Below are 21,043 nucleotides of genomic sequence, written 5' to 3' on the forward strand. Positions count from 1 at the left end.
TTCCACGGCAGACATCCTCACTGTAATCTCTGAACACATATACCATTCACTGGACAAAGCGGGAGAGGGCAGAGCGGTAGCTCTAGATATATCTAAGGCTTTTGACAGGGTATGGCATGAGGGTCTCCTCAGGAAGATTAGATCTTACGGTATCACTGGTAGAATACTTAACATAATTAAATCCTTCTTAGATAAGAGAAAAATCCAGGTTGTCCTCGACGGTCGTACATCTAAACAATATGATATAAATGCGGGAGTGCCCCAGGGATCTATCCTTGGACCTCTGCTGTTCCTGATATTCATAAATGACCTCCCCGACAAAATTGCCTCTGAGATGGGTATATATGCTGATGACACCACACTCTATAGCAGGCACGACAGGAAAACAAATGAACATATATCTAAAGTAATGGCAGAAACACTAGAGGATGACCTCCAATCAGTAGTGGAATGGGGACAAAAATGGATGGTAACGTTCAATGCGACCAAGACAAAACTGGCCTCATTCAATAATTACAAGAAACCTTCTCTACCACCTATAGCAATGGCCAACGACTCTTTATCTGAGAGTACGTCTCTCAAGCTCCTTGGCCTAACGTTCACAGGAAACATGAGTTGGAACAATTACATCAAGGGCATTGCCAGGGCCGCTGCAAGGAAGGTGGGCTCTCTCTACCGTGCTAGAAAACTTCTAACACCCGAAAGTATCCTGTACCTCTATAAGGCCACTATTCGCCCATGTATGGAGTATTGCTGTCATATTTGGGCCGGTGCATCGGCTACTAGTCTCTCGCTCCTTGACAGGGTTCAAAAGAGAGTCGCAAATCTGATAGGCCCTAAACTGGCATCTAAACTTCAGCCTCTGTCCCATCGTCGAAACGTTACATCCCTCTGCCTGTTCTACAAGTGTTATAATGGTGAATGCTCTGAAGAACTGCAAGCACTTGTGCCCCCACGACGTGAACACCCTCGACAGACCCGACAAGCTGCAAAATCCCACCCCCACACTGTAGAGATCCCTAGATGTAAAAGATCTTTCTACTCCAGTAGTTTCTTCCCCAGAACAGCTAGACTTTGGAATTCCATTCCAGGTCACTGCTTCCCCAACTGTACTGACATGCATAAGTTCAAGTGCAACGTGAACCAACATCTCGCTGCCCTAATCCCTACATAGTACCCCAGTAGATGTTTCCCCTGATAGTAGCCCCCTACACCAAAGTGGCAATGTGCCTTGTTTGGGGTGAAAATGTAATAAAAAAAAAAAAAAAAAAAATGAACTATTCACTCATGCTGATGTTTTATAAAATGGAAGCTAAAAAAAAATTGAATAAAAAAAACAGCTTTTTTTTTTTTTTTTTTTTTTTAGGTCTTTCAGCTCCAATGGTGTCACGTTTAAAATTAACTGAAAATAAATTAAATGTTTTGGCCGAAGGATTAAGACAAATCGCTGATACTTCAGAATCGATTGTCGGCCGAGTCATACTGCATACCAAATTAGCTGAAAACCTTGATTTGAAGCAAATCACAGTTCCAGTTGGTGTGCTACTTGTTATTTTTGAATCCAGACCAGATGCTTTACCACAGGTAATTGATTTCCATATAATTCAGTTTCTAATTGATTTTCTAAGTCAACAGTGCAACATTCCTTTCAAACTGTTTTACACAATTTTTGCAGTATCAGTAATAAAAAATACAAAACAAATTATCTTTTTAAATTTTAAAGTTTCTTTGGACATGTTTGAACGGTGTTGCAGAGGGGCAGAATAAAAGTAGACACAAAGGCAAAGACGTAATTGCAAATAGCAAAGAAGGATGACAAACATAAATGATTTGTTAAAGATGATGTGAAAAATAAAATATGATATATCATATTTTATTTTTCCCAAGAAAAAAGGCAAAATGTACAGCAATGAATATAAGATCAGCAGGAATGAGAATGGGTGTCTTACGAGGTTGAGATTCTTGAGTCCTTGAGGTAGGAACTGGTAGCTGGACGTCAGTGAGCACTGGTATGGGTAGCTGGAAGTCAGTGGGCACTGGTATGGGTAGCTGGAAGTCAGTGGGCACTGGAACAGATAGCTGAATGTCAACAGGCCCTGATACAGGTAGCCAGATGTCAGAGGGTGCTGAAATAGGTAGCTGGATGTCAGTCGGTACTGGAACAGGTAGCAGGATGTCAAAGGGCACTGGAGCGGGTAGCTGGTCATCAGTGGGCATTGGAGCTGGTAGCTAGAGGCAATGGGGAGCTGCTAGAATGAGTTAGAGGCGCTGAAAAAGTAAACTGGAGTCGCTGGAAATATCAGAATGGAGCTGGAAGCTGCAGGAGTTAGCTGGAGTGAGCTGGAATCGCTGAAAGCTGCAGAATTGGAAGTCGTAGGAGTAAGCTGGAGTTGCTGGAAGTGAGCTGAAATTAAAGCAGGTTCAGGAATACAGGAACTGGAGTGGTAGGTTGTGAAGAGGAGACTCAGGAGGCAGGTAGCAGTAGAGTGGAGTATGCATTCCTGGTCCCCATGGCAACAACACCAACTTGACGAGAGTCAAGATGCGAGCACTTCTAGCTCCTGAGTTGAACTGAAGATTTGCTATGAAAGCCACTAGTTTTATGGAGAGCCATTGGTAAGACTGGCCCCACGATCACTGATGGTGTCGCTAAACGACAAATTTCACATGCAACAATTCCCCCACTATCCAACAATCATGAGGTTGTTTGCTCAGCAACTGAGAAGGCTAACATGCTTGCCAGACGGTTTGCCTCAAACTCCACACTGGACTCTGCTAACTACCCCCTCCCTGACTTTCCTTTGCAGACAGACGTCACACTAGACGATCTGAAAATCACTCCTGCTCAGGTGCATGCTATCATAAGAAAGTTTGACACTGCAAAAGCATGTGGACCTGATCTCATCCCGGCTGTGCTATTAAAAAAGTGCGCCGCCGAAGTAGCTCCAGTTCTCTCCAAACTTTACAACAAATGCTTTAATCAATCTTGCTTTCCTGCCTGTTGGAAAACTGCTTCTGCAGTGCCAGTTTTCAAGAATTCTGGCGAAAGAACTGACCCAGTAAATTATCGCCCCATTAGCCTCCTCCCACTTTTCGCCAAAATATTTGAGACCATAATTAACCAAGCTCTAGTTCATCACCTTACAAATGCTAAACTTCTGACTGACCAACAATATGGATTTAGGCAAGCCCGTTCCACAGCAGACATCCTAACTGTAATCTCAGAACGTATATACTAGTCACTGGACAAAGCGGGGGAGGGTAGAGCGGTAGCTCTAGATATATCTAAGGCTTTTGACAGGGTATGGCATGATGGTCATCTCAAGAAAATCAGATCATCACTGGAAGAATACATAACATAATTAGATCCTTCTTAGATAAGAGAAAAATCCAGGTTGTCCTTGACGGTCGTACATCTAAACAATATGATATAAGTGCCGGAGTGACTCGGGGGTCTATCCTTGGACCTCTGTTATTCCTAATATTCATAAATGACCTCGATGATAAAATTGTCTGTGAGATGGGTATGTATGCTGACAACACCACGCTCTATAACAGGCACAACAGGAAAACAAATGAACACATATCTAAAGAAATGGCGAAAACACTAGAGGAAGATCTCCGATCCGTAGTGGAATGGGGGGGACAAAAATGGATGGTCACTTTCAATGCTGCCAAGACTAAACTTGTTTCCTTCAATAATTACAAGAAACCTCCCCTACCGCCAATAGCAATGGCCAATGACTCTTTATCTGAAAGTACATCTTTTAAACTCCTCGGCCTAACATTCACAGGAAACATGAGTTGGAACAATTACATTGAGAACATTGCCAGGACTGCTGCGAAGAAGGTGGGTTCTCTCTACTGTGCTAGAAAACTATTAATGCCTGAAAGTATCCTATACCTCTATAAGGCAACCATTCGCCCATGTATGGAGTATTGTTGTCATATTTGGGCTGGTGCATCTGCCACTAGTCTCTCGCTCCTAGACAAGGTTCAAAAGAGAGTCGCCAATCTGATAGGTCCTGAACTGTCAGCTAAACTTCAGCCTCTGTCCCATCGACGAAATGTTGCATCCCTCTGCCTGTTCTACAAGTACTTTAACGGTGAATGCTCTGACGAACTGCAAGCACTTGTGTCCCCTCGACGTAAATACCCCCGACAAACCCGACAAGCAGCTAAATCCCACGCCTTCACAGAAGAGATCCCTAGATGCAAGAGAGTCTTCTACTCCAGTAGTTTCTTCCCCAGAACAGCTAGACTTTGGAATTCCCTTCCGGGTCCCTGCTTCCTCGACTGTACTGGCATGCAGAAATTCAAGTGCAACGTGAACCGACATCTTGCTGCCCAACTCCCTACACTTATCTACCTGATGCTTATGTCCCTGATAGTAGCCCCCTACAACAAAGTGGCAATGTGCCTTGTTTTGGGTAAAAATGTAATAAAGTTAAAAGCGTCTATTCAACAGTTTAAATGCTTCCAAATTTCTTTCAAGATTTAAAGTATCATAGAATAATGCATTCTTTTTTTTTTCTTTTTTTTTCAAGTTGGTGGTTTTTTCAACTATGGTGGTTTAATTTTTCAATTGATTTTTTAAAATAAGATTTTCAAAAAAGTTGTTTCATTTAATGCTATTGCATCCTTTTATTTCAATAAATACTAGATTAATAGTAAATAAATTGTTTGTGTATATGTTTGTATGTTCAGCTAAAAGTTGAAAACGATAAAACAAACACCTACAAAGTTAGTATTTTCTTTATCGCCGTTGTCCCTCTTGAATAATATTTAAAATTTAGAAAAGATTATCAATTCTTTGAAAGTTAACTAGGCCAGGTTTCGTCGGGGAGGGGGGTCGATTTTTCTATACTATTATGTACTAATTTGTAAAGAAAATGCCAACTGATTCTACAATGAATTTTATATAGAAAGAAGTTGTCTATATGTTTGTGTGTGTTCACCTAGAGAGGAATGGGCTAAGCCCCGGGCAACACTGGGTAGCACTGCTAGTATATATATATATATATATATATATATATATATATATATATATAAATAAAGAAAATACCAACTAGTTCTACACAAAATTTAGTACATAAAGGAGTCATCAGTGTATGTGTGTGTGCTCATCTAGAGAGAGAATGAGCTAAGTACTGGCCAACATTGTTAGTATATATAAGAAACTGTGAACTAGTTCCACAAGGAATTTAGTATATAAAGGAAAGTTGTGTGTGCATGTATTCACCTAAAGAAGAATGGCTTAAGCTCCAGGCAACACTGGGTAGCCCTGCTAGTATATATATATATATATATAAAAGAAAATACCAACTAGTTTCACAAGGAATTTAGTATATAAAGGAGAGTTGTCTGTGTGTGTGTGTGTGTTCACCTAGAGAGGAATGGGCTGAGAAGAAATAGGGGTTTAGGTAGAGGGAAGAGCAAAACGAAAGAGGTAGAGAGATAGAAGTTTTAATAGAAATATATTACACTTTTTCCCCGATCAATGCTGGGTATCCCTGCTAGTGTTGAATAAATAAATATAAATAATGTGCAGTTCATGTGGAGATGATAAATGCACCTGCGTACAGACACACGAGAAGTTGTCTCAAAATGAAATCTAAAGATTTTTCAGTTATGGATTTAATTTCTTACAGGTGGCAGCTTTAGCGATTGCCAGTGCAAATGGTCTTTTGTTAAAAGGCGGACGTGAAGCCTCATACAGTAATAAAATTCTGCACGAATTGGTCCAAGATGCACTCGAACCTTATGTCCCCAAAGAATCCGTCAATCTTGTAAGTACATTTGATTGCTAACATCAGTTAAACTATCAATTATTTGTATTTCTGAATTTTTTCATATAAAAATTTGTAATTTTCCTATTTTGATTGTTTGGACTAATGTTTTCATCTTGAGTGTCATTCTCACAATTTTTTTGCTAATGCAACCTCTGATCTTCTTTAGTTGAAACTTGTCAAACTCTGGAATTATTCTGTTGAACTTGGGAATCTGTACAGGATTTCAAATGGAACAATTTATTTAACCCATATGACCAGCCATGACCTGGTAAAAGTCTTAAATAATTTGCAGTTGTATTTTTAGTATTGCCTACATTGAGGATTGAACCTTCAACTTCCAGAAGAGTGTAACTAACAATTGAATTTTATTTAGTACATTATCCGTTATGCTATGATTCATTGGAAGAGAGTCGGAGGTTATATCAATCGAAATATTGGGAGAATAAAACTCAAGATGAGAACAGTAGTGTGAAAAATCAAAAAAAAAAAACAAAAAAAAACCATCAATTGTTTTTGTGTACAATTGTTCTTCTTTTTATTTCCTTTCAGTAAGAAACTTCCATAAACGTCTCATGCTATCAACAGAAAAATATAAACAAAATTCTCTTTCTTTGTGTGTGTGTGATTAATAGGGCTAGGACAACAGCATATTCTTTTTATTGTTTTGACTCTCAAGTGTGTATCCGTTGATATCTTATATGCTTTTATATAGAGTGATGTGGTTCTCAATTGATTAACTGTGTCGGATGTATACTCGAGAGTCAAAACAATGAAAAGAATATGCTGTTGTCCTAGCCCTAGTGATTATATATCATATTTTAGACTTCAGAGTGTGTGTAATGATTGACCCCAGAAAGTATTTGGCTTTTGATGCAATCTTCATTCTGCTTGGTTGCACCCTATAATGGAATACTGCTGCCATATCTTCACTCAGAATACACTTTCTTTCCTTGACAGAGTATAAAATTGACTCCATAGTCAATTGCGGCAAGTCCTCTTATGTTCCCTAACAAATGTTTCTTATAAAAGAGACATTACAAGTCTTTCTCTACTATTATTGGAATCTTTTTTTTTTTTTTTTTTTTTGAGATGGGTAATCTGTATATTTATTTATTTTTTGCGGACTGTTATCCTCATCTTCATAGTTGTTTCATGACGTTTCAGTCAACTATTCCCTTGGCCTTCATCAAGGGGTTAACTATGACAGGATAGAAATGCTGAGTCTCTTAACTGTATCCTCAGTAATTACTGCCTTCCTTCCAAAAATATCTTTCTCTACTCTGTCTTTATTTTCACATAAATAAAGATTCCATACAGATTCACAAGTTCAACAGAAAGAGTCATGAGATACAACTGAAGAAGGTCGGAGATTACATTGGCCGAAATGTGAAAATAAAACCCAAGATGAGAACAGTAGTCTGAATAGTCCAAATAATACACATTATTATTCCTCATCTAAAAATTTCTAAAACATAAATTTTTAATGATTTTATCATTTTTAGGTGAGCCGACGTGAAGACATCGAAGATCTTTTGTTGTTGGATGATTATATTGATCTTGTGATTCCACGTGGTTCCAATGAATTGGTCTCGAAAATCCAAGAAATCAGCAAAGGCATCCCTGTCTTGGGACACAGCGAAGGCATTTGCCACGTTTTCATTGATAAAGATGCTGATCCCGTCAAAGCTGTTAATATTGGTAAGTCAACATTTTTATTGCAGAAATCGTTCTTATTCTTTGATGATTTGTATCGAAATAAGTGAATTGCAAAAAATATTTTTCATTTCAAATTTATAAGTTGTGCGTTACATAATCTTATCATTTTAATGGAAGAATCTTTTTTCATTTATGATTTTTAGTTGTTGTTAAATCTCCAAAACCACTAAAAATATAATAGCCCTTTCTCTGTTTTTTTGTCTGTCCGTATTTTGAAATTTTTAGGTAAACGAATATCTCAACTTCTTTTACATCTGTTTTATAAAGTCTCCACATATTTAATGCATATTTTTAATTTTAAATAAACGTTTCATTTGAAAGATGCTGCTCGTTTTCTTCCTCAAAACTGACATTCATAACAACAACAACAACAACAACAACCAAGAGCAGGTCACTCCAAACACTTTCCTTGATCTATAGTCAAGAGGAGATAACTCAACTGTCTTAACTCAGAGATTAACAACAGCAAAGAGATCACTCCAAAGAAACTTCCCTCATCTGTAGACAAGGGGAGCTAACTCAAATGTCTTAACAGATTGACACTGCTGACGTCAACTAAAGAAATGGCAAAAACACTAGAGGATGACTTCCAATCTGTAGTGGAATGGGGACATAAATGGATGGTCACATTCAATGCTGCCAAGACTAAACTGGTTTCCTTCAATAATTACAAGAAACCTTCTCTGCCACCAATAGCAAGGGCAAGTGACTCCCTGTCTGAGAGTACATCTTTCAAACTGCTTGGCCTAATGTTCACAGGAAACATGAGTTGGAACAATTATATTGAAAACATTGTCAGGGCTGCTGCGAAAAAGGTAGGCTCTCTCTACCGTGCTAGAAAACTACTGACACCTGAAAGTATCCTGTACCTCTATAAGGCCACCATTCGCCCATGTATGGAGTATTGCTGTCACATTTGGGCTGGTGCATCTGCTGCTAGTCTCTCGCTCCTAGACAAGGTTCAAAAGAGAGTCGCCAATCTGATAGGCACTGAACTGGCATCTAAGCTTCAGCCTCTGTCCTATCGACGAAACGTTGCATACCTCTGCCTGTTCTACAGGTAATTTAATGGTGAATGCTCTGACAAACTGCAATCACTTGTGCCCCCACGACGTAGACACCCTCGCAAACCCGACAGGCAGCTAAATCCCGCCCCCACACAGTAGAGATCCCTAGATGTAAAAGATCTTTCTACTCCAATAGTTTATTCCCCAGAACTGCTAGACTCTGGAATTCCATTCCAGGTCCCTGCTTCCCTAACTGTACTGACATGCAGAAGTTCAAGTGTAACGTGAATCGACATCTTGCTGCCCAAATCCCAACATAGTGCCCCAGCAGTTGCTGCCCCTGATAGTAGCCCCCTACACCAAAGTGGCAATGTGCCTTGTTTGGGGTGAAAATATAATTTAAAAAAAAAACTATGTTTATAGTATACATATTCCCATTCTCAAAATATCACAGCCAATACTCTATATGGCTCATTTCTAAGAGTTTCTAATAAATTAATATTATGTGATATTGGAGGGTCTGTGTTTATGCTTTACATTTATAAAAAGAAAATATTTTGTTTTTAATTTATTCATATCAATAATATTGCGGGTCTGCATACGTGATTGACATTTATAAAAAGGTCTAGGCACAGATGCTTTGATTTATTATATAAAGGGCAGTTATCTGTGTGTGTGTGTGTGTAGCTATTTCTTTCTCAACCTTGTATCATACACACAGCTTTCAAGTTACCATAATCATTACAGAAAGATTAAATTTAAATTTGATAAATTGTTATCTTAATTGCTGGTTGTTCCTCCTTTATGCATCTCTTCAGTGATCCTTCTCAACTGAGTGAATGTCATCCAAAAAGGAAAGCTTCTGCCATACCTTCAAAAAGACAAAACTCATAGATGGCCGTGGTTTTTTATTTAATATGAATCAATTTGTTTCAAATCGCTGGTTAGTGTAAAGGGAGGAAAGAGCTATCAAAATCATTAATTACCGAGTGGAATGATAAATGTGTCACCCTAAAGAAAACAACACTACAGCTTTATTTTAAAACTTTTGTTGAAAAATTTAATTCATGTAACTTGATTAAGTAGTAGAGCTGACATCTATTCAGTGTAGCCACCTTGATACATGTCCTGAACTGGGAGTATGCCTTTTCCACAAATGCCGATGGGAGCTCAGTGACTACTCCGTGGCTGGCGGCGATCAGGCTGGCTTTGATGTTATAGGAGGTTATGTTGGTAATTTTCTTAACATATGATCAACCGAAGTAATTCAGCAGGTTCAGGTTGGAGGAGGAGGAGGTGGGCATTGAAAGAAGGGTACAAGGTCGTAGCACTCCTGAAGCTGAGTGTGGATCTCTTTGAACACTCTTCAGCACATCTAGGTACACTTTGTTTTCATTACCTTGGGCATGTCTCTGTTATTCGTTGCAATCCATCAATGTATTTTGAGGGTGCTGGCAATGGTCCTGTTGTCATAATTTGGATCAATAGAAAGCATGAGTTGTACAGCGGCGCATTTCTGATCTCACTCATTGAATAGTGTGTCACTTTGTCACCTGATAAAAGGCTCCTATCACACTTGGGATTTTTACACTATTGGTCAACTAGTATATGGACTGCAACAAAAAAAGAAAACCGGTTTTTATCAAACGGAAATGGAATCATAAAGTCTTATTGAGGACGACAATTTTATCATTTCACCCTGAAGTTGCATGTTGTCAGCTCATGTCAATACATATCCGATGCCAATGTACACAGTCCTTTCTACCAACCTTTCTCTTTGAGCCATGTGACATGATAGTCTTCTCTAATACATTTTTATAGCCAAAGTAATTTTCAACTCTGGACCATCAAATTGATCTCAATTGACCTCTCAGCAGTTTCTTGTTATTCTCAATGAACTCAGTTATATACTAAGGGATTTATCTGTTCAACACAATTAAAAGTCACAAGATACACCCGCAAAGGATGTATTCTTTTTCAGTATTGTCTCATATTGGGTGACAGGAGGAACAACAACATTAATCCGAAGGGGCAGGTTCAACAAAATGTGTTTTTTTTTTGTTTTTTTTTAACGACTTTTAGTCTAAAACTTGAAAATACACTTTTCTCATTGTCACACTTTTGAGTGTTTGTAAAAATTGTCTGCATTCAATATTTTATTTAACCCCAAATTTTTAATGAAATTTTTTATTATTTTTTAATAAAAATTTTATCATTTTTTCAATTCACTTCATCCTCGCGATTGTTTCTTCATAAATTCTAGCAAATATGAAGTTTGTATTTGTAGTGGAATCGCAAAGCAATTCTAACACTAAAAACACTCTCTTCGTCATTTCATTTCCTAAAGCTAGCAAGTTTCATGCGAAATGGAAGTATTTTTAACCAATAAAAATCATTTCAAACTTTAAAAGTGACACATGTTAAAATAGTAAGCCAGTGAAAACTTAGAAATTCCTCTAAGAACAGGTCAACAAAATCAGTTTTCTCCATAATTCTCAAGCTGGCTGCGGGTACCAAACGATCTCAATAACCTATCCCCCCCCCTCCGCCTTCTATGCTTTTGGCCAGGGAATGTAAGAGACAAGGTGGAAAGGAATTAATGACTCGCATACCAGTCTTCATCAACTTATTCACATTTTTACATGCACACACATACACTATGTAATGCTGCCAAATACTCGCATACATATATTACTTACACCCACACACATTATTCACACTTTGCACATTTTGACCTATGTGTGACGATTCACTCAACTGTTTTTATCTAAACACGTGTTTACACTATGAACGTTTACTCATTGAAAAATAATTTTTATATGCTTATAAAAATGTTTGATTATAAAATTTCGTTTTTTCCTAATTCATTATTTACAAAACTCTGTTCATGTTTTTAGTTAGCATTTGCTAACTGGTGACCCTTCTATTCTGTCAATGTTTTGTTTATTTCCATTTTTATATGCACGCATGTCTGTATATATCCTTTATTTTATTCTTTCATTATAGCATAACTTTTATAAACGATTTATATTAAATGTTGGTGTGGTTCTTGAACATGCCCAATGATGCTATCATCGTTGAAAATGACTTCTACCAAGGCCAGGCACCATATCTTAAATATAAGATAGAATTGTATTAAAACAGGTACAATATACAGTGTCTATATTCAACTGGAGTACAAAGGACCAGGTGTTCATCCTGTGATGTTCAACTAAAGAGTGTTTAAAATGTTCTCTACACATGGTTCGATGCAGCATTTCCGGTTAAATAAATAAAATGTTTGGGTTTGTTTTATAATCCACAGAGATTTGAAAAAGTGGTAAAAAAAAATCAGATATAACAGAAATGTTACCAAAGGCAAGATAAACTATCCTTCTACCTAGCTGGATAGGTTTTTAGTGTTTTTACTTAATGTAAAATGTTTATACGATTCAAAAAAAACAAGTAGTGTCAACTGTTACATAAGCTCAAAGTAATGGTTGCATAACAAATACATTGCAGCCATTTTTCTTTGTGCTCACATCATGTTTGACATTGCTTATTTTTGAGCCGAATAACATTTTATATTAAATAAAAACATGAAAAACCTATCCAGCTAGGTAGAAAAGTAACTTACCTTGCCTTTGGTATATTTTAAATACTAAATTGTTTTTTGCAAACACGAGATTTCAGTGTGAGTATAAAATTCATGGTTCATTTTGTTGTCAAGTTTTCAAAAGAATCTTCCATTTTCCTTGCAGTGAAAGATTCAAAGTGTGATTACCCGGCAGCGTGTAATGCAATGGAGACGTTGCTCATTCACCGCAGTTTATTTCGAACAGAATTATTTGATAACCTTTTTGAAATGTTGAAAACCGAGCGGGTAAGGAATTTCTTTCCTTTTTTTCCAATTTCTCAGAATTGTTTCATTTTTTTTTTTTTTCCTATGAAGGCAGTTTTGTTTCGTTAAAATATTAAATATAGAACAGTGTTAGTATAATAACTAGGGCTAGGACAACAGCATATTCTTTGCATTGTTTTGGCTCTGGAGTGTGTATCCATTGATATCTTATATGCCTTTATATAGAGTGATGTGTAGTTCTCAGTTGATTAACTGTGTTGGATATATACTCAAGAGTCAAAACAAAAGAATATTTTGTTGTCATAGTCCTAATAATAACTGTGCCATGATCAGGTGACTGTGTAAACATGCACTTGACTGCATGTTTCGGTGGTGCATATGAATAGTAAACATTGCAGGTGATAGATGCTTAACTAAGAAAAAAAATGGAAAAAGGCACTGCGAATTGAAAATATCTTTAGTCGGAATCTGGCTACCCAAGAGAAGTTTTCTTTGAAAGAATATGTACCTCATTAAGAGACCGACCTACTTGGGCAAAATAAGTTTCCTAGATGGGCTTCAGACAAATTCCTTTCAATGCACACTGTCTGGCTGTTATCTCGAGTGAATATTTTTTGTAGTCAACTTCTGGGTGGTCAAATAGTGACCATTAACAAAGGCCAGAATCTCAGATTTACAGACTGGACTGAAGGGATTGGAGAAGATGCATAGAGGAACGATCAGAGCTAGCATTCCTGGATGGGGCAGGCAGTTGGAGTTGGACGTTTGATATGGTTAGTTGGCTTTTGGTGGTCATTGAGAACCAAGAGTCTGCGTCATGTTGGCTAATGCTTTTAGGATGGCCAGGATAAAAGATCTCATTCTGCAAGTCTGACATTCAACAAGTAAGCAACATAAGCATTTGTTGTTTATAAACTTGACTTGTGATGTTACAAATAAACATCCAAAATGGCCGTACCAAGAACAGGAACCTCATCACAATAAATCCTTATTTTGACGATTGAAAAATAAATAAAATAATTAGTGCTTATGCAGAGAAGGTACCATGCTATGTTTTCTTATAGTATTTTCAAGTAAAATTCAAGTTTTAAGATATATTTTGTTTATTAAATTGTTAGGTGAAAGTACAGAATAGTAACAAAAAAATCCTCCCCATATTAAGAATGAGTTTCCAAATAATAATGTTATTATTTCAATATGGTACATTTTCTGCATAAGTATCAAATAATTTCCTAATAATCAATAAATTGCTTTAACTCCATACATTTTATTTGATTTTTTTCTTGTGTCTCCCTTTTGTTTTTACAGATCAAAGTGCATGCTGGTCCTCGTCTGACAAGCCTCTTAAAGTTTGGTCCTTCCCCAGCTTATTCCATGAAAATCGAATATAGTGGTTTGGAATGTGCCATTGAAATTGTCGAAGATTTAGACGATGCAATTTCTCATATACACAAACATGGTAGTGCACATACAGATACGATAGTCACCGAAAATCGTAAGTTTTTTTGCACGTCTTTTTAGTACACAACAAAAATTTCAAATTCCAATGTTGAACAGTATTTTCTGGGAAATCTAGTTGCTATGCAAGTGAATGTTTGAAAATCTTTAGTTATACTTGGTCAATTTTTTATTTTAAAGTTTTTCAGCTGATGTATAATAAATTTGCCAAAGATCCGGAACACGTGAAAATCTTTGAATTTTTTTATTAATGAAAAGTAAGAAATGTAATTTTGAATGGAAATTAACAAGTGAAAAATAAGAAATCACTCACTTGATTTTAAGTTATGTCATTTTAAATTTGAAGTTGTTTATAAAATTTTTTTGTGTGTTTTCTGAAAATAACAATTAAAAAAATGTTTTTTTTTTTTTTTTTTTTTTTTTTTTTCAGCTGAAGTGGCCAAACGATTCTTAAAAACTGTAGATAGTGCCTGCGTCTTCCATAATGTCAGCACGCGTTTCTCTGATGGCTACAGATTTGGATTAGGTAAGATTTCATTTGAACAGGATTTTGGCGCTTTACAAATTAATCGTATTCAAATTTGAAATTTTGATTAAAAAAAATCTTATATACTATTTTATTTTTATTTTTTAATATTTTTGGGTTATAATGGGGTATGATCCTGCACAGACAGAAGATTCTATTTATCAACGATGCTGCTAGGAACTGATGAATCAAATTAATTCACATTCTGCTACCAACTAATCTGAAACCAGAATTGCTCCATAAAAATTGAATCTTTTCTGTAGCAACTTCGCATATGTTTTCTTCGCGTTAACACTGGAAGAATCTTCTGCTCTGGCTTCCAACTCAAGAATTGTCTACTGAGAACCAGTTACCTCCAGGATTTGTATAGCACAACTAACCATCGGAAACTGTTCTGAAACTAACCATGGCTTACAACTCTATGGCTTTATAATTTGTGTATCCATTTTATTGCAGACTATTATCCTCATCTTCATAGTTGTTGTTTCACCACATTTCGGCCAACTCATCCTTTGGCCTTCTTCAGGTGGTCAACCATGATGGAATAGGAATGCTGTGTCTTGTAACTGTATCCTCAGTAATTACTGCCTTCCTAAAAAAGACAACAACTATGGAAGGCAGTAATTACTGAGGATACAGTTACAAGAATCAGCATTCCTATTCCATCATGGGTAACCACCTGAAGAAGGCCAGAGGATGAGTTGGCCGAAACGTAGTGAAATAATAACTTTGAAGATGAGGATAACAGTCTGCAGAAAATTTAAATACAAAAAAATCTTGTTTTTTATTTTTGAAAAGAAGTTCAAGTTGCAATCTTTAGATTCAAAACGTGTTCATCCTAAAATTGAATAAAGAATATTTCCACAGAAATATATATATACAGTATAACTCCTATAGTTTGAACATCTGCTTCGTTCAAATTAGAGGATGCTGTTCAAGTTTCGTGATAAAAAATGTGCCGCAGTTAACTTTAATTTTCTAAGAATTAAGAAATAGTAAATGAAATCCATTGCTATATGATACTTCAAGTAGCAGTTAAGTTGAGTTTACGATATATTGCAAGTAAGAATTGTTAAATGTTATTACCAGGAACAAAAACATTGAAAATAAATTAAATCTACTCTTACTTGTTAGGTATTTATTACTTCTACAGAAATCATACATTTATATAAAATACAGTTTTTTTAGTTATTCATCGAATGAGTCTCATTGCAGTTTCTATTTTCATCGATTGAACTCTTGGGCGCTGCCATTGTATTCCGTAAGCAATCACGAAAATCTACAATTTCTTGGTTCTGTAGCTTCTTTATGATTATATCTCTTCAGAGTGAAATTGCTTGCAAAACATAGTTGTCACTAAAGTAAGGAGTTTTTTCTAGAAATTTTATAACCGTCTCCATAGACTTTTCTGTATCATCCCATGATATTGCTCCATCAGTGTTTTTGGTTATTTACATTAGGGTCAAGAGAATGGGAGATGTCGCTATTTTCATCGCCATTACTGCCTTCAGGATATTGATCAGTAGTTTCCTCATCTTGTTGCACCCACATTTCAACATCATTTGCTTTAAGTGATTTAAGAATAGTATGGTTGGTCAGTAACTGTTTGATTTCAAGAATCTTTTCTAGACCAGATGTATTCTCTGATTCTTTCAGTTCAGAAGCCTTTGGCGCTGGGCATAATTTACTCCATGCTTTTGTTAATGTGCTTGCTCGAACTTGATTCCATGCACTTGCGAGAGAAAATATGGCATCTTTGATAGTAAAATCGCTTATACTCACGGTACTATTTATCATATTCATCATGAAATCATTTCTGTAGAAACATTTTAAGTTCCTTGATTCATAGGTTGGATGAGAGAAGTCACATTAGGTGGTAAGTAGCACACAAAAATATTCCTGCAAGATGACACTAGTTCTGACTCAGGAGGATGTGCTCTACAATTGTCCAACAGAAACAAGCACTTTGAATCAGGTTTACCTAATTCAAGAAAACGCCTCTGGACAACTGGCACAAATTCTTGCAAAAACCATTTTTTAAACAACTGTTGATTCATCCATCCATTTCGTGAAGAATAATAGGATACTGGCAAAGGCGAAACTCCTTTCAATGCTCGGGGACACTTTGATTTGCCAATGACAAGAAGCATAAGTTTATGAGTTCCAGAAGCATTAGCGCATACCATCACTGTTAGTTTTTCTTTGTTTAATTTGAATCCTTTTATTTTCTGCTCCTCGGATCCGGCTAATATTTGTGTAGGTAAGCACTTCCAATTCACGCCACTTTCATCAGCGTTGTAAACATCCTCTGGTGTTAAACCATAATCGGCAATTATCGTCTTGAATTTGTCACAATAATTTGATGCTGCGTGTGTATCAGCAGACTGTTGTTCGCCTGACATTGTTAATTGTCTTATACTATGTCTACTCTTAAAGCTCCTAAGCCAGCCTTCACTGAATTTCATATCTTCTGCGATATTCAACTCTTCCTTAAGAAATTTTACTTTAGCAATTAACATGGGCCCAAATATTGCTACACCTTCCTTCCATTTTGCTACAAACCACTCATGCAATATTCGATCGAATTCAACTAGCTTTGGTCTGCGAAGAGTCCTTTTGACATGTCTTTTATTTGAAGAGAAAGGAGCAGTCTTCAATATTTCCTCCTTTTTCTTTTTGATGTAAAACAGTGTACTTCTTCCAATCTTATAATCTCTCAATATAACGCTATTTTCAACTCCAGCATCTAATTTTTCTGTAATTTGACATTTTTTGAGTAAAGTCAGTGTTACTTGTTTTCTTTTAGAGTTGCAAGCCATTGAAATAGGTTATTTTACACTATTTTAAATATAGCAATCTGAAAAAAAAAAAAAAAAATTTACAGTTAGTGTAAATTAATTATCAATAGCTAATCTACATTAATTATATAGTACCAATATTAACATTTCTGCGCAATATCTGACTAAACCATGTAAACAGTTTTACTGCAACTCCGCATCAAATATGCTAATACAATTTCAATGATGAGACAGTTCAAGTTTAGAGAAAGTCCAAATTAAAGGAGTTTTACTATATATATATATATATATATATATATATATATATATATTAGGGTTGGGACGATGAATTAGAATAAAAGAATCAGAACTTTTTGGGGGTATCGAAATCAGAAAAGTTTAACCCTTATTTCCAAGTTCAGAAATGATTCTTGGAATTTTTTTTTAACTTAATGCTCTATTGTTGCTATTACTGATAAAAAAGGAAAATAGTAATTGATTTTTAAACTACCAGTAAAATTAAAATTGATAGATCATACTAAGGAATTTAGGTAAAATTGGCACAAGTGGAACATATAGATGAAAATCTCAAAGTATAAATCCTAAATTTTGACAGAATAAAAAAATGAATTTTTTTAGATGACTAGACAATTTTAGAATCAGAATCAATAATTGTATCAGAATTAGGGGAAAAAAATTTTCTTTGTTGCAATTTTGATCCAATTGTTAGATAACAAGCAAACATGGAAACGTATGTAAAAAAAAAACAACTCCACATTTTCAATTCATGTGAATGTATACTCATTTTCAATAACAAAACGAACAATATAAAATCTACATAAACACATAAAATATAAAAACAATTTGATACAGAGCTTATGATTATGAAGAGAGAGAGAGATGAAGTAGTGGGTTGTGGCGACAACAAAAGTATGCAGACACCCCTCTGTTGACAGGCGGACTTTCTCTCTGTAACTCCTCTCTCTGACCCAAAACAATTCGTTTTTATAATAATTGCAAGTTAAAAAAAAACAGTGTTTCTTTGTTTCATTTGACTTATATCATTGGTTAAAAAATGAAACATGTCTTTGTTCTGCTTAATATTGCCTGGCTCCATTATCCAACACAATGAAAAATGTTCTTTTTCTTTTTTTACTTTTCATCTGTCTTTCTTTTTTATTTCAGGTGCTGAAGTTGGTATCAGCACAGCTCGCATCCATGCACGTGGCCCTGTTGGTGTCGAGGGTCTTCTGACAACCAAATGGCTTCTTGATGGTGACGGTCATATTGCCGCTGATTTCAGTAATGGGAAAGCAACATTTTTGCACCAGAAATTGCCCCTCAATGAATAAAATTGCACTTGAATGAGTAAACCAATTCAACTTGGCATTCATTTAAAAGTTAAATTTTTTCTGAAATGAAGTAACTTTACTTTTTTGTGATTTCTTTTTTGTTCAATTTTTTTTTTTATTTCAGTAAATTCGATATTTAGCAGAATTTCAGGTTCTTGAAAATTTTGTATGATGAAACGAAAATATCACATTCCAAAAATTACGTAAAATGATTGAATAGTTTAATTTTATAAAGAAAATCAGTTTTTAAGCGAGTAATAGAAATTTGTAAGCATTACAGCATAAATCTTGCAAGTTTGAATTATTTTCAGTTATCTCCCTTTGGTTTTAGATTGTTTTTAAAATTGTGGATGAGACCGTTGTTCTTTAGTTACTCATAAATTGATTTCTTTATTTAAAAATAAAACTATTTGATCAATTTACATGATTTTTGGAATATGATATTTCTTTCAATTATGATATGTACATCATATATATATTTCTTTATTTTTGTATTTTAATATGGGGGAATACTGAATAAGCACCATTTCTTTTCTATCTAGCTTTTTTTTATTTTTTTTATTTCGTGTGTGCTGTTGTAAATATTTATTCTCCTAAATCTCTCCTATGCAGGGAACAAATAAAATAAAATGATTGAAAATGCACATTTGAAATATTTATCATAAAAAAATGTATGAAAATCAGGTTGTATTTTTAATTTAAATTTTTTTTTTTTTTTTTGTCTTAACGTTTAAGTGATTTTTATGATAAATTCCTCACAATTTAATTCATTTCTAATACAAAATGGATAAGAAAGTCTTTGGACACATTTCTTATCCATAGAATATTTTTAGAACTATTTCTTTAATATTGAGTTCAGTTATTTTCTCTTGAAAAAATAGAGTAAAACAGTTTTGTTGTGGAGAATTTCCAGATAATGAAATATTTTTGGTTGCAAAAAGACAAAAAACATTTGTGAAATCGTGCAAAGATGAAAGAATAGTGAAAATTTACAAAACATTATTTCATTCTTGTCATATTAAAAAATATATTTTTGGTGTTTTTTTAACCAAAACACCAAAAATATTCTTGCTGTATTTAAAAAACAAAAACACCAAAAATATTTTTGTTGCATTTAAAAAAAACATAAAAATTGTTGCATTAAAAAAAAAAAAAACAAAGACACCAAAAAAGTTTTTTAAGAGAAGAAATGAAAACATTTCTTTTTCTGCAAAAAATGCAAAACCTTTTTGACAAAAAAACTTGGATCAATTATAGTTAAGGCATCCCAGAATTAGCAACAACAAAAAGAACATTTTGCCTCAACGCGTTTTTTTTTGTTTTTTTTTTTACTTCTAGTTGAATTATAATTACAAACAAAACATGCAAACATTCACAGATTTTTTAATATAAAAATTTTGTTAGACAATTTATTTATTTAATTTTTTATTTAAGCAAAATGTATAAACAAATATTAGTACTTATGCAGCATAAGTGCCATTATCATTGGCATATTTCAGGCAGATTACATAAACCACCAGAAAGTGCCAAACGAAAATTTTGTGTCATTTTTTTTTTTTTTTTTTTCAAAATGCTGGCCAAATAGTAAAACTTTATCAAAGAGTAAAAATCAAGGAAAAAACAGTCATCATATGCTGATTTCAATTAGCAAAAGGTACTTGTGCAGGTTATGGACCATATCTAAATAATATTATTTAGAAAGCCATTCTTAACATGGAGAAGGGGCTTTTTAACTATTCTGTGATTTTGCCTAACAATTTAATAAACAAAAGATACTGCTGCTGCGATTTCAATGGTGTTTTGGCACTTTCGGGTGGTTTATGTAACCTGCCCTGAAATATGACAATGATAACGCAGTCCACATTCTGTATAAGTATCCAAAAAGGAAAACATTTGAATAAAAAGATTTTTCACTATAAAACGCCATAAGTCATTAAACTGGAAGTTAACAAGTTGTTTTTTTTACTTTTAAGACAAAATGTGTCCTTGTTTTTCTTGTTCTGGAGTGCCTAAAATCTATTTGATCCAAAGAATAAAACTTATTTATGTTTTCACTGTCAAGTGCTTTTCAATCATAGGATTTTTATCCAGTACAAAAATATTGTTGGCGATTGTCCATATGCCCCCCCTCTGGAAAAAAAAAAACAAAAATAAAGAAAAATCTGTATAATGTATGTATCCGTTACAGAAACAAAAATATATTCCAAAAATTGTATAAATTGATCAAGTAGTTTTATTTTTATAAAGAGAATCATTAAGAAAATTTGAGCTTTCCACTGCTACCCTCTCCCTAAGTTAAGAATGGCTTGTAAAATATCCCAAAAGTTTGAATTATTTGATATTATCTCCCTTGTCTTTCAAAAATGCATTGACAGACCATCAGTTTTTAGCTGTTAAATTTGATTGATTTTTTTTTAAATAAAGCTATTTGAACAATTTTTATGATTTTTGGCATATATCTTTTTCTATCACAAGTATGTACATCATACAAAAAAAATCTTTGTGTTGGTATTTTTTTTTTTTTAATGAGAGGTGGTATGGATCTGCACAATATTAACATTTAAAAGAACATTG

General features: G+C 34.8%; 1 protein-coding gene across 4 annotated transcripts in view; it reads left to right on the forward strand.

Moving 5' to 3' along the window:
• The window catches only part of LOC145283585 (delta-1-pyrroline-5-carboxylate synthase-like), a 104,247-nt gene extending 85,688 nt beyond the window's left edge, over positions 1–18,559 (forward strand). For all 4 annotated transcript variants that reach the window (XM_080132508.1, XM_080132510.1, XM_080132509.1 and 1 more), the window contains 7 exons: positions 1,367–1,584; positions 5,652–5,789; positions 7,295–7,490; positions 12,256–12,377; positions 13,665–13,851; positions 14,245–14,340; positions 18,303–18,559. In XM_080132508.1, coding sequence (XP_079988634.1) covers positions 1,367–1,584; positions 5,652–5,789; positions 7,295–7,490; positions 12,256–12,377; positions 13,665–13,851; positions 14,245–14,340; positions 18,303–18,469 — 1,124 coding nt within the window. In that variant the 3' untranslated portion in view covers positions 18,470–18,559. The remainder of the gene's footprint in view (positions 1–1,366; positions 1,585–5,651; positions 5,790–7,294; positions 7,491–12,255; positions 12,378–13,664; positions 13,852–14,244; positions 14,341–18,302) is intronic.
• The last annotated feature ends 2,484 nt before the right edge of the window (positions 18,560–21,043 follow it).

This window comes from Euprymna scolopes, chromosome 8 (assembly GCF_053919585.1).
Source record: "Euprymna scolopes isolate OS-2025 chromosome 8, ASM5391958v1, whole genome shotgun sequence".
NCBI classification, from domain to species: domain Eukaryota; kingdom Metazoa; phylum Mollusca; class Cephalopoda; order Sepiida; family Sepiolidae; genus Euprymna; species Euprymna scolopes.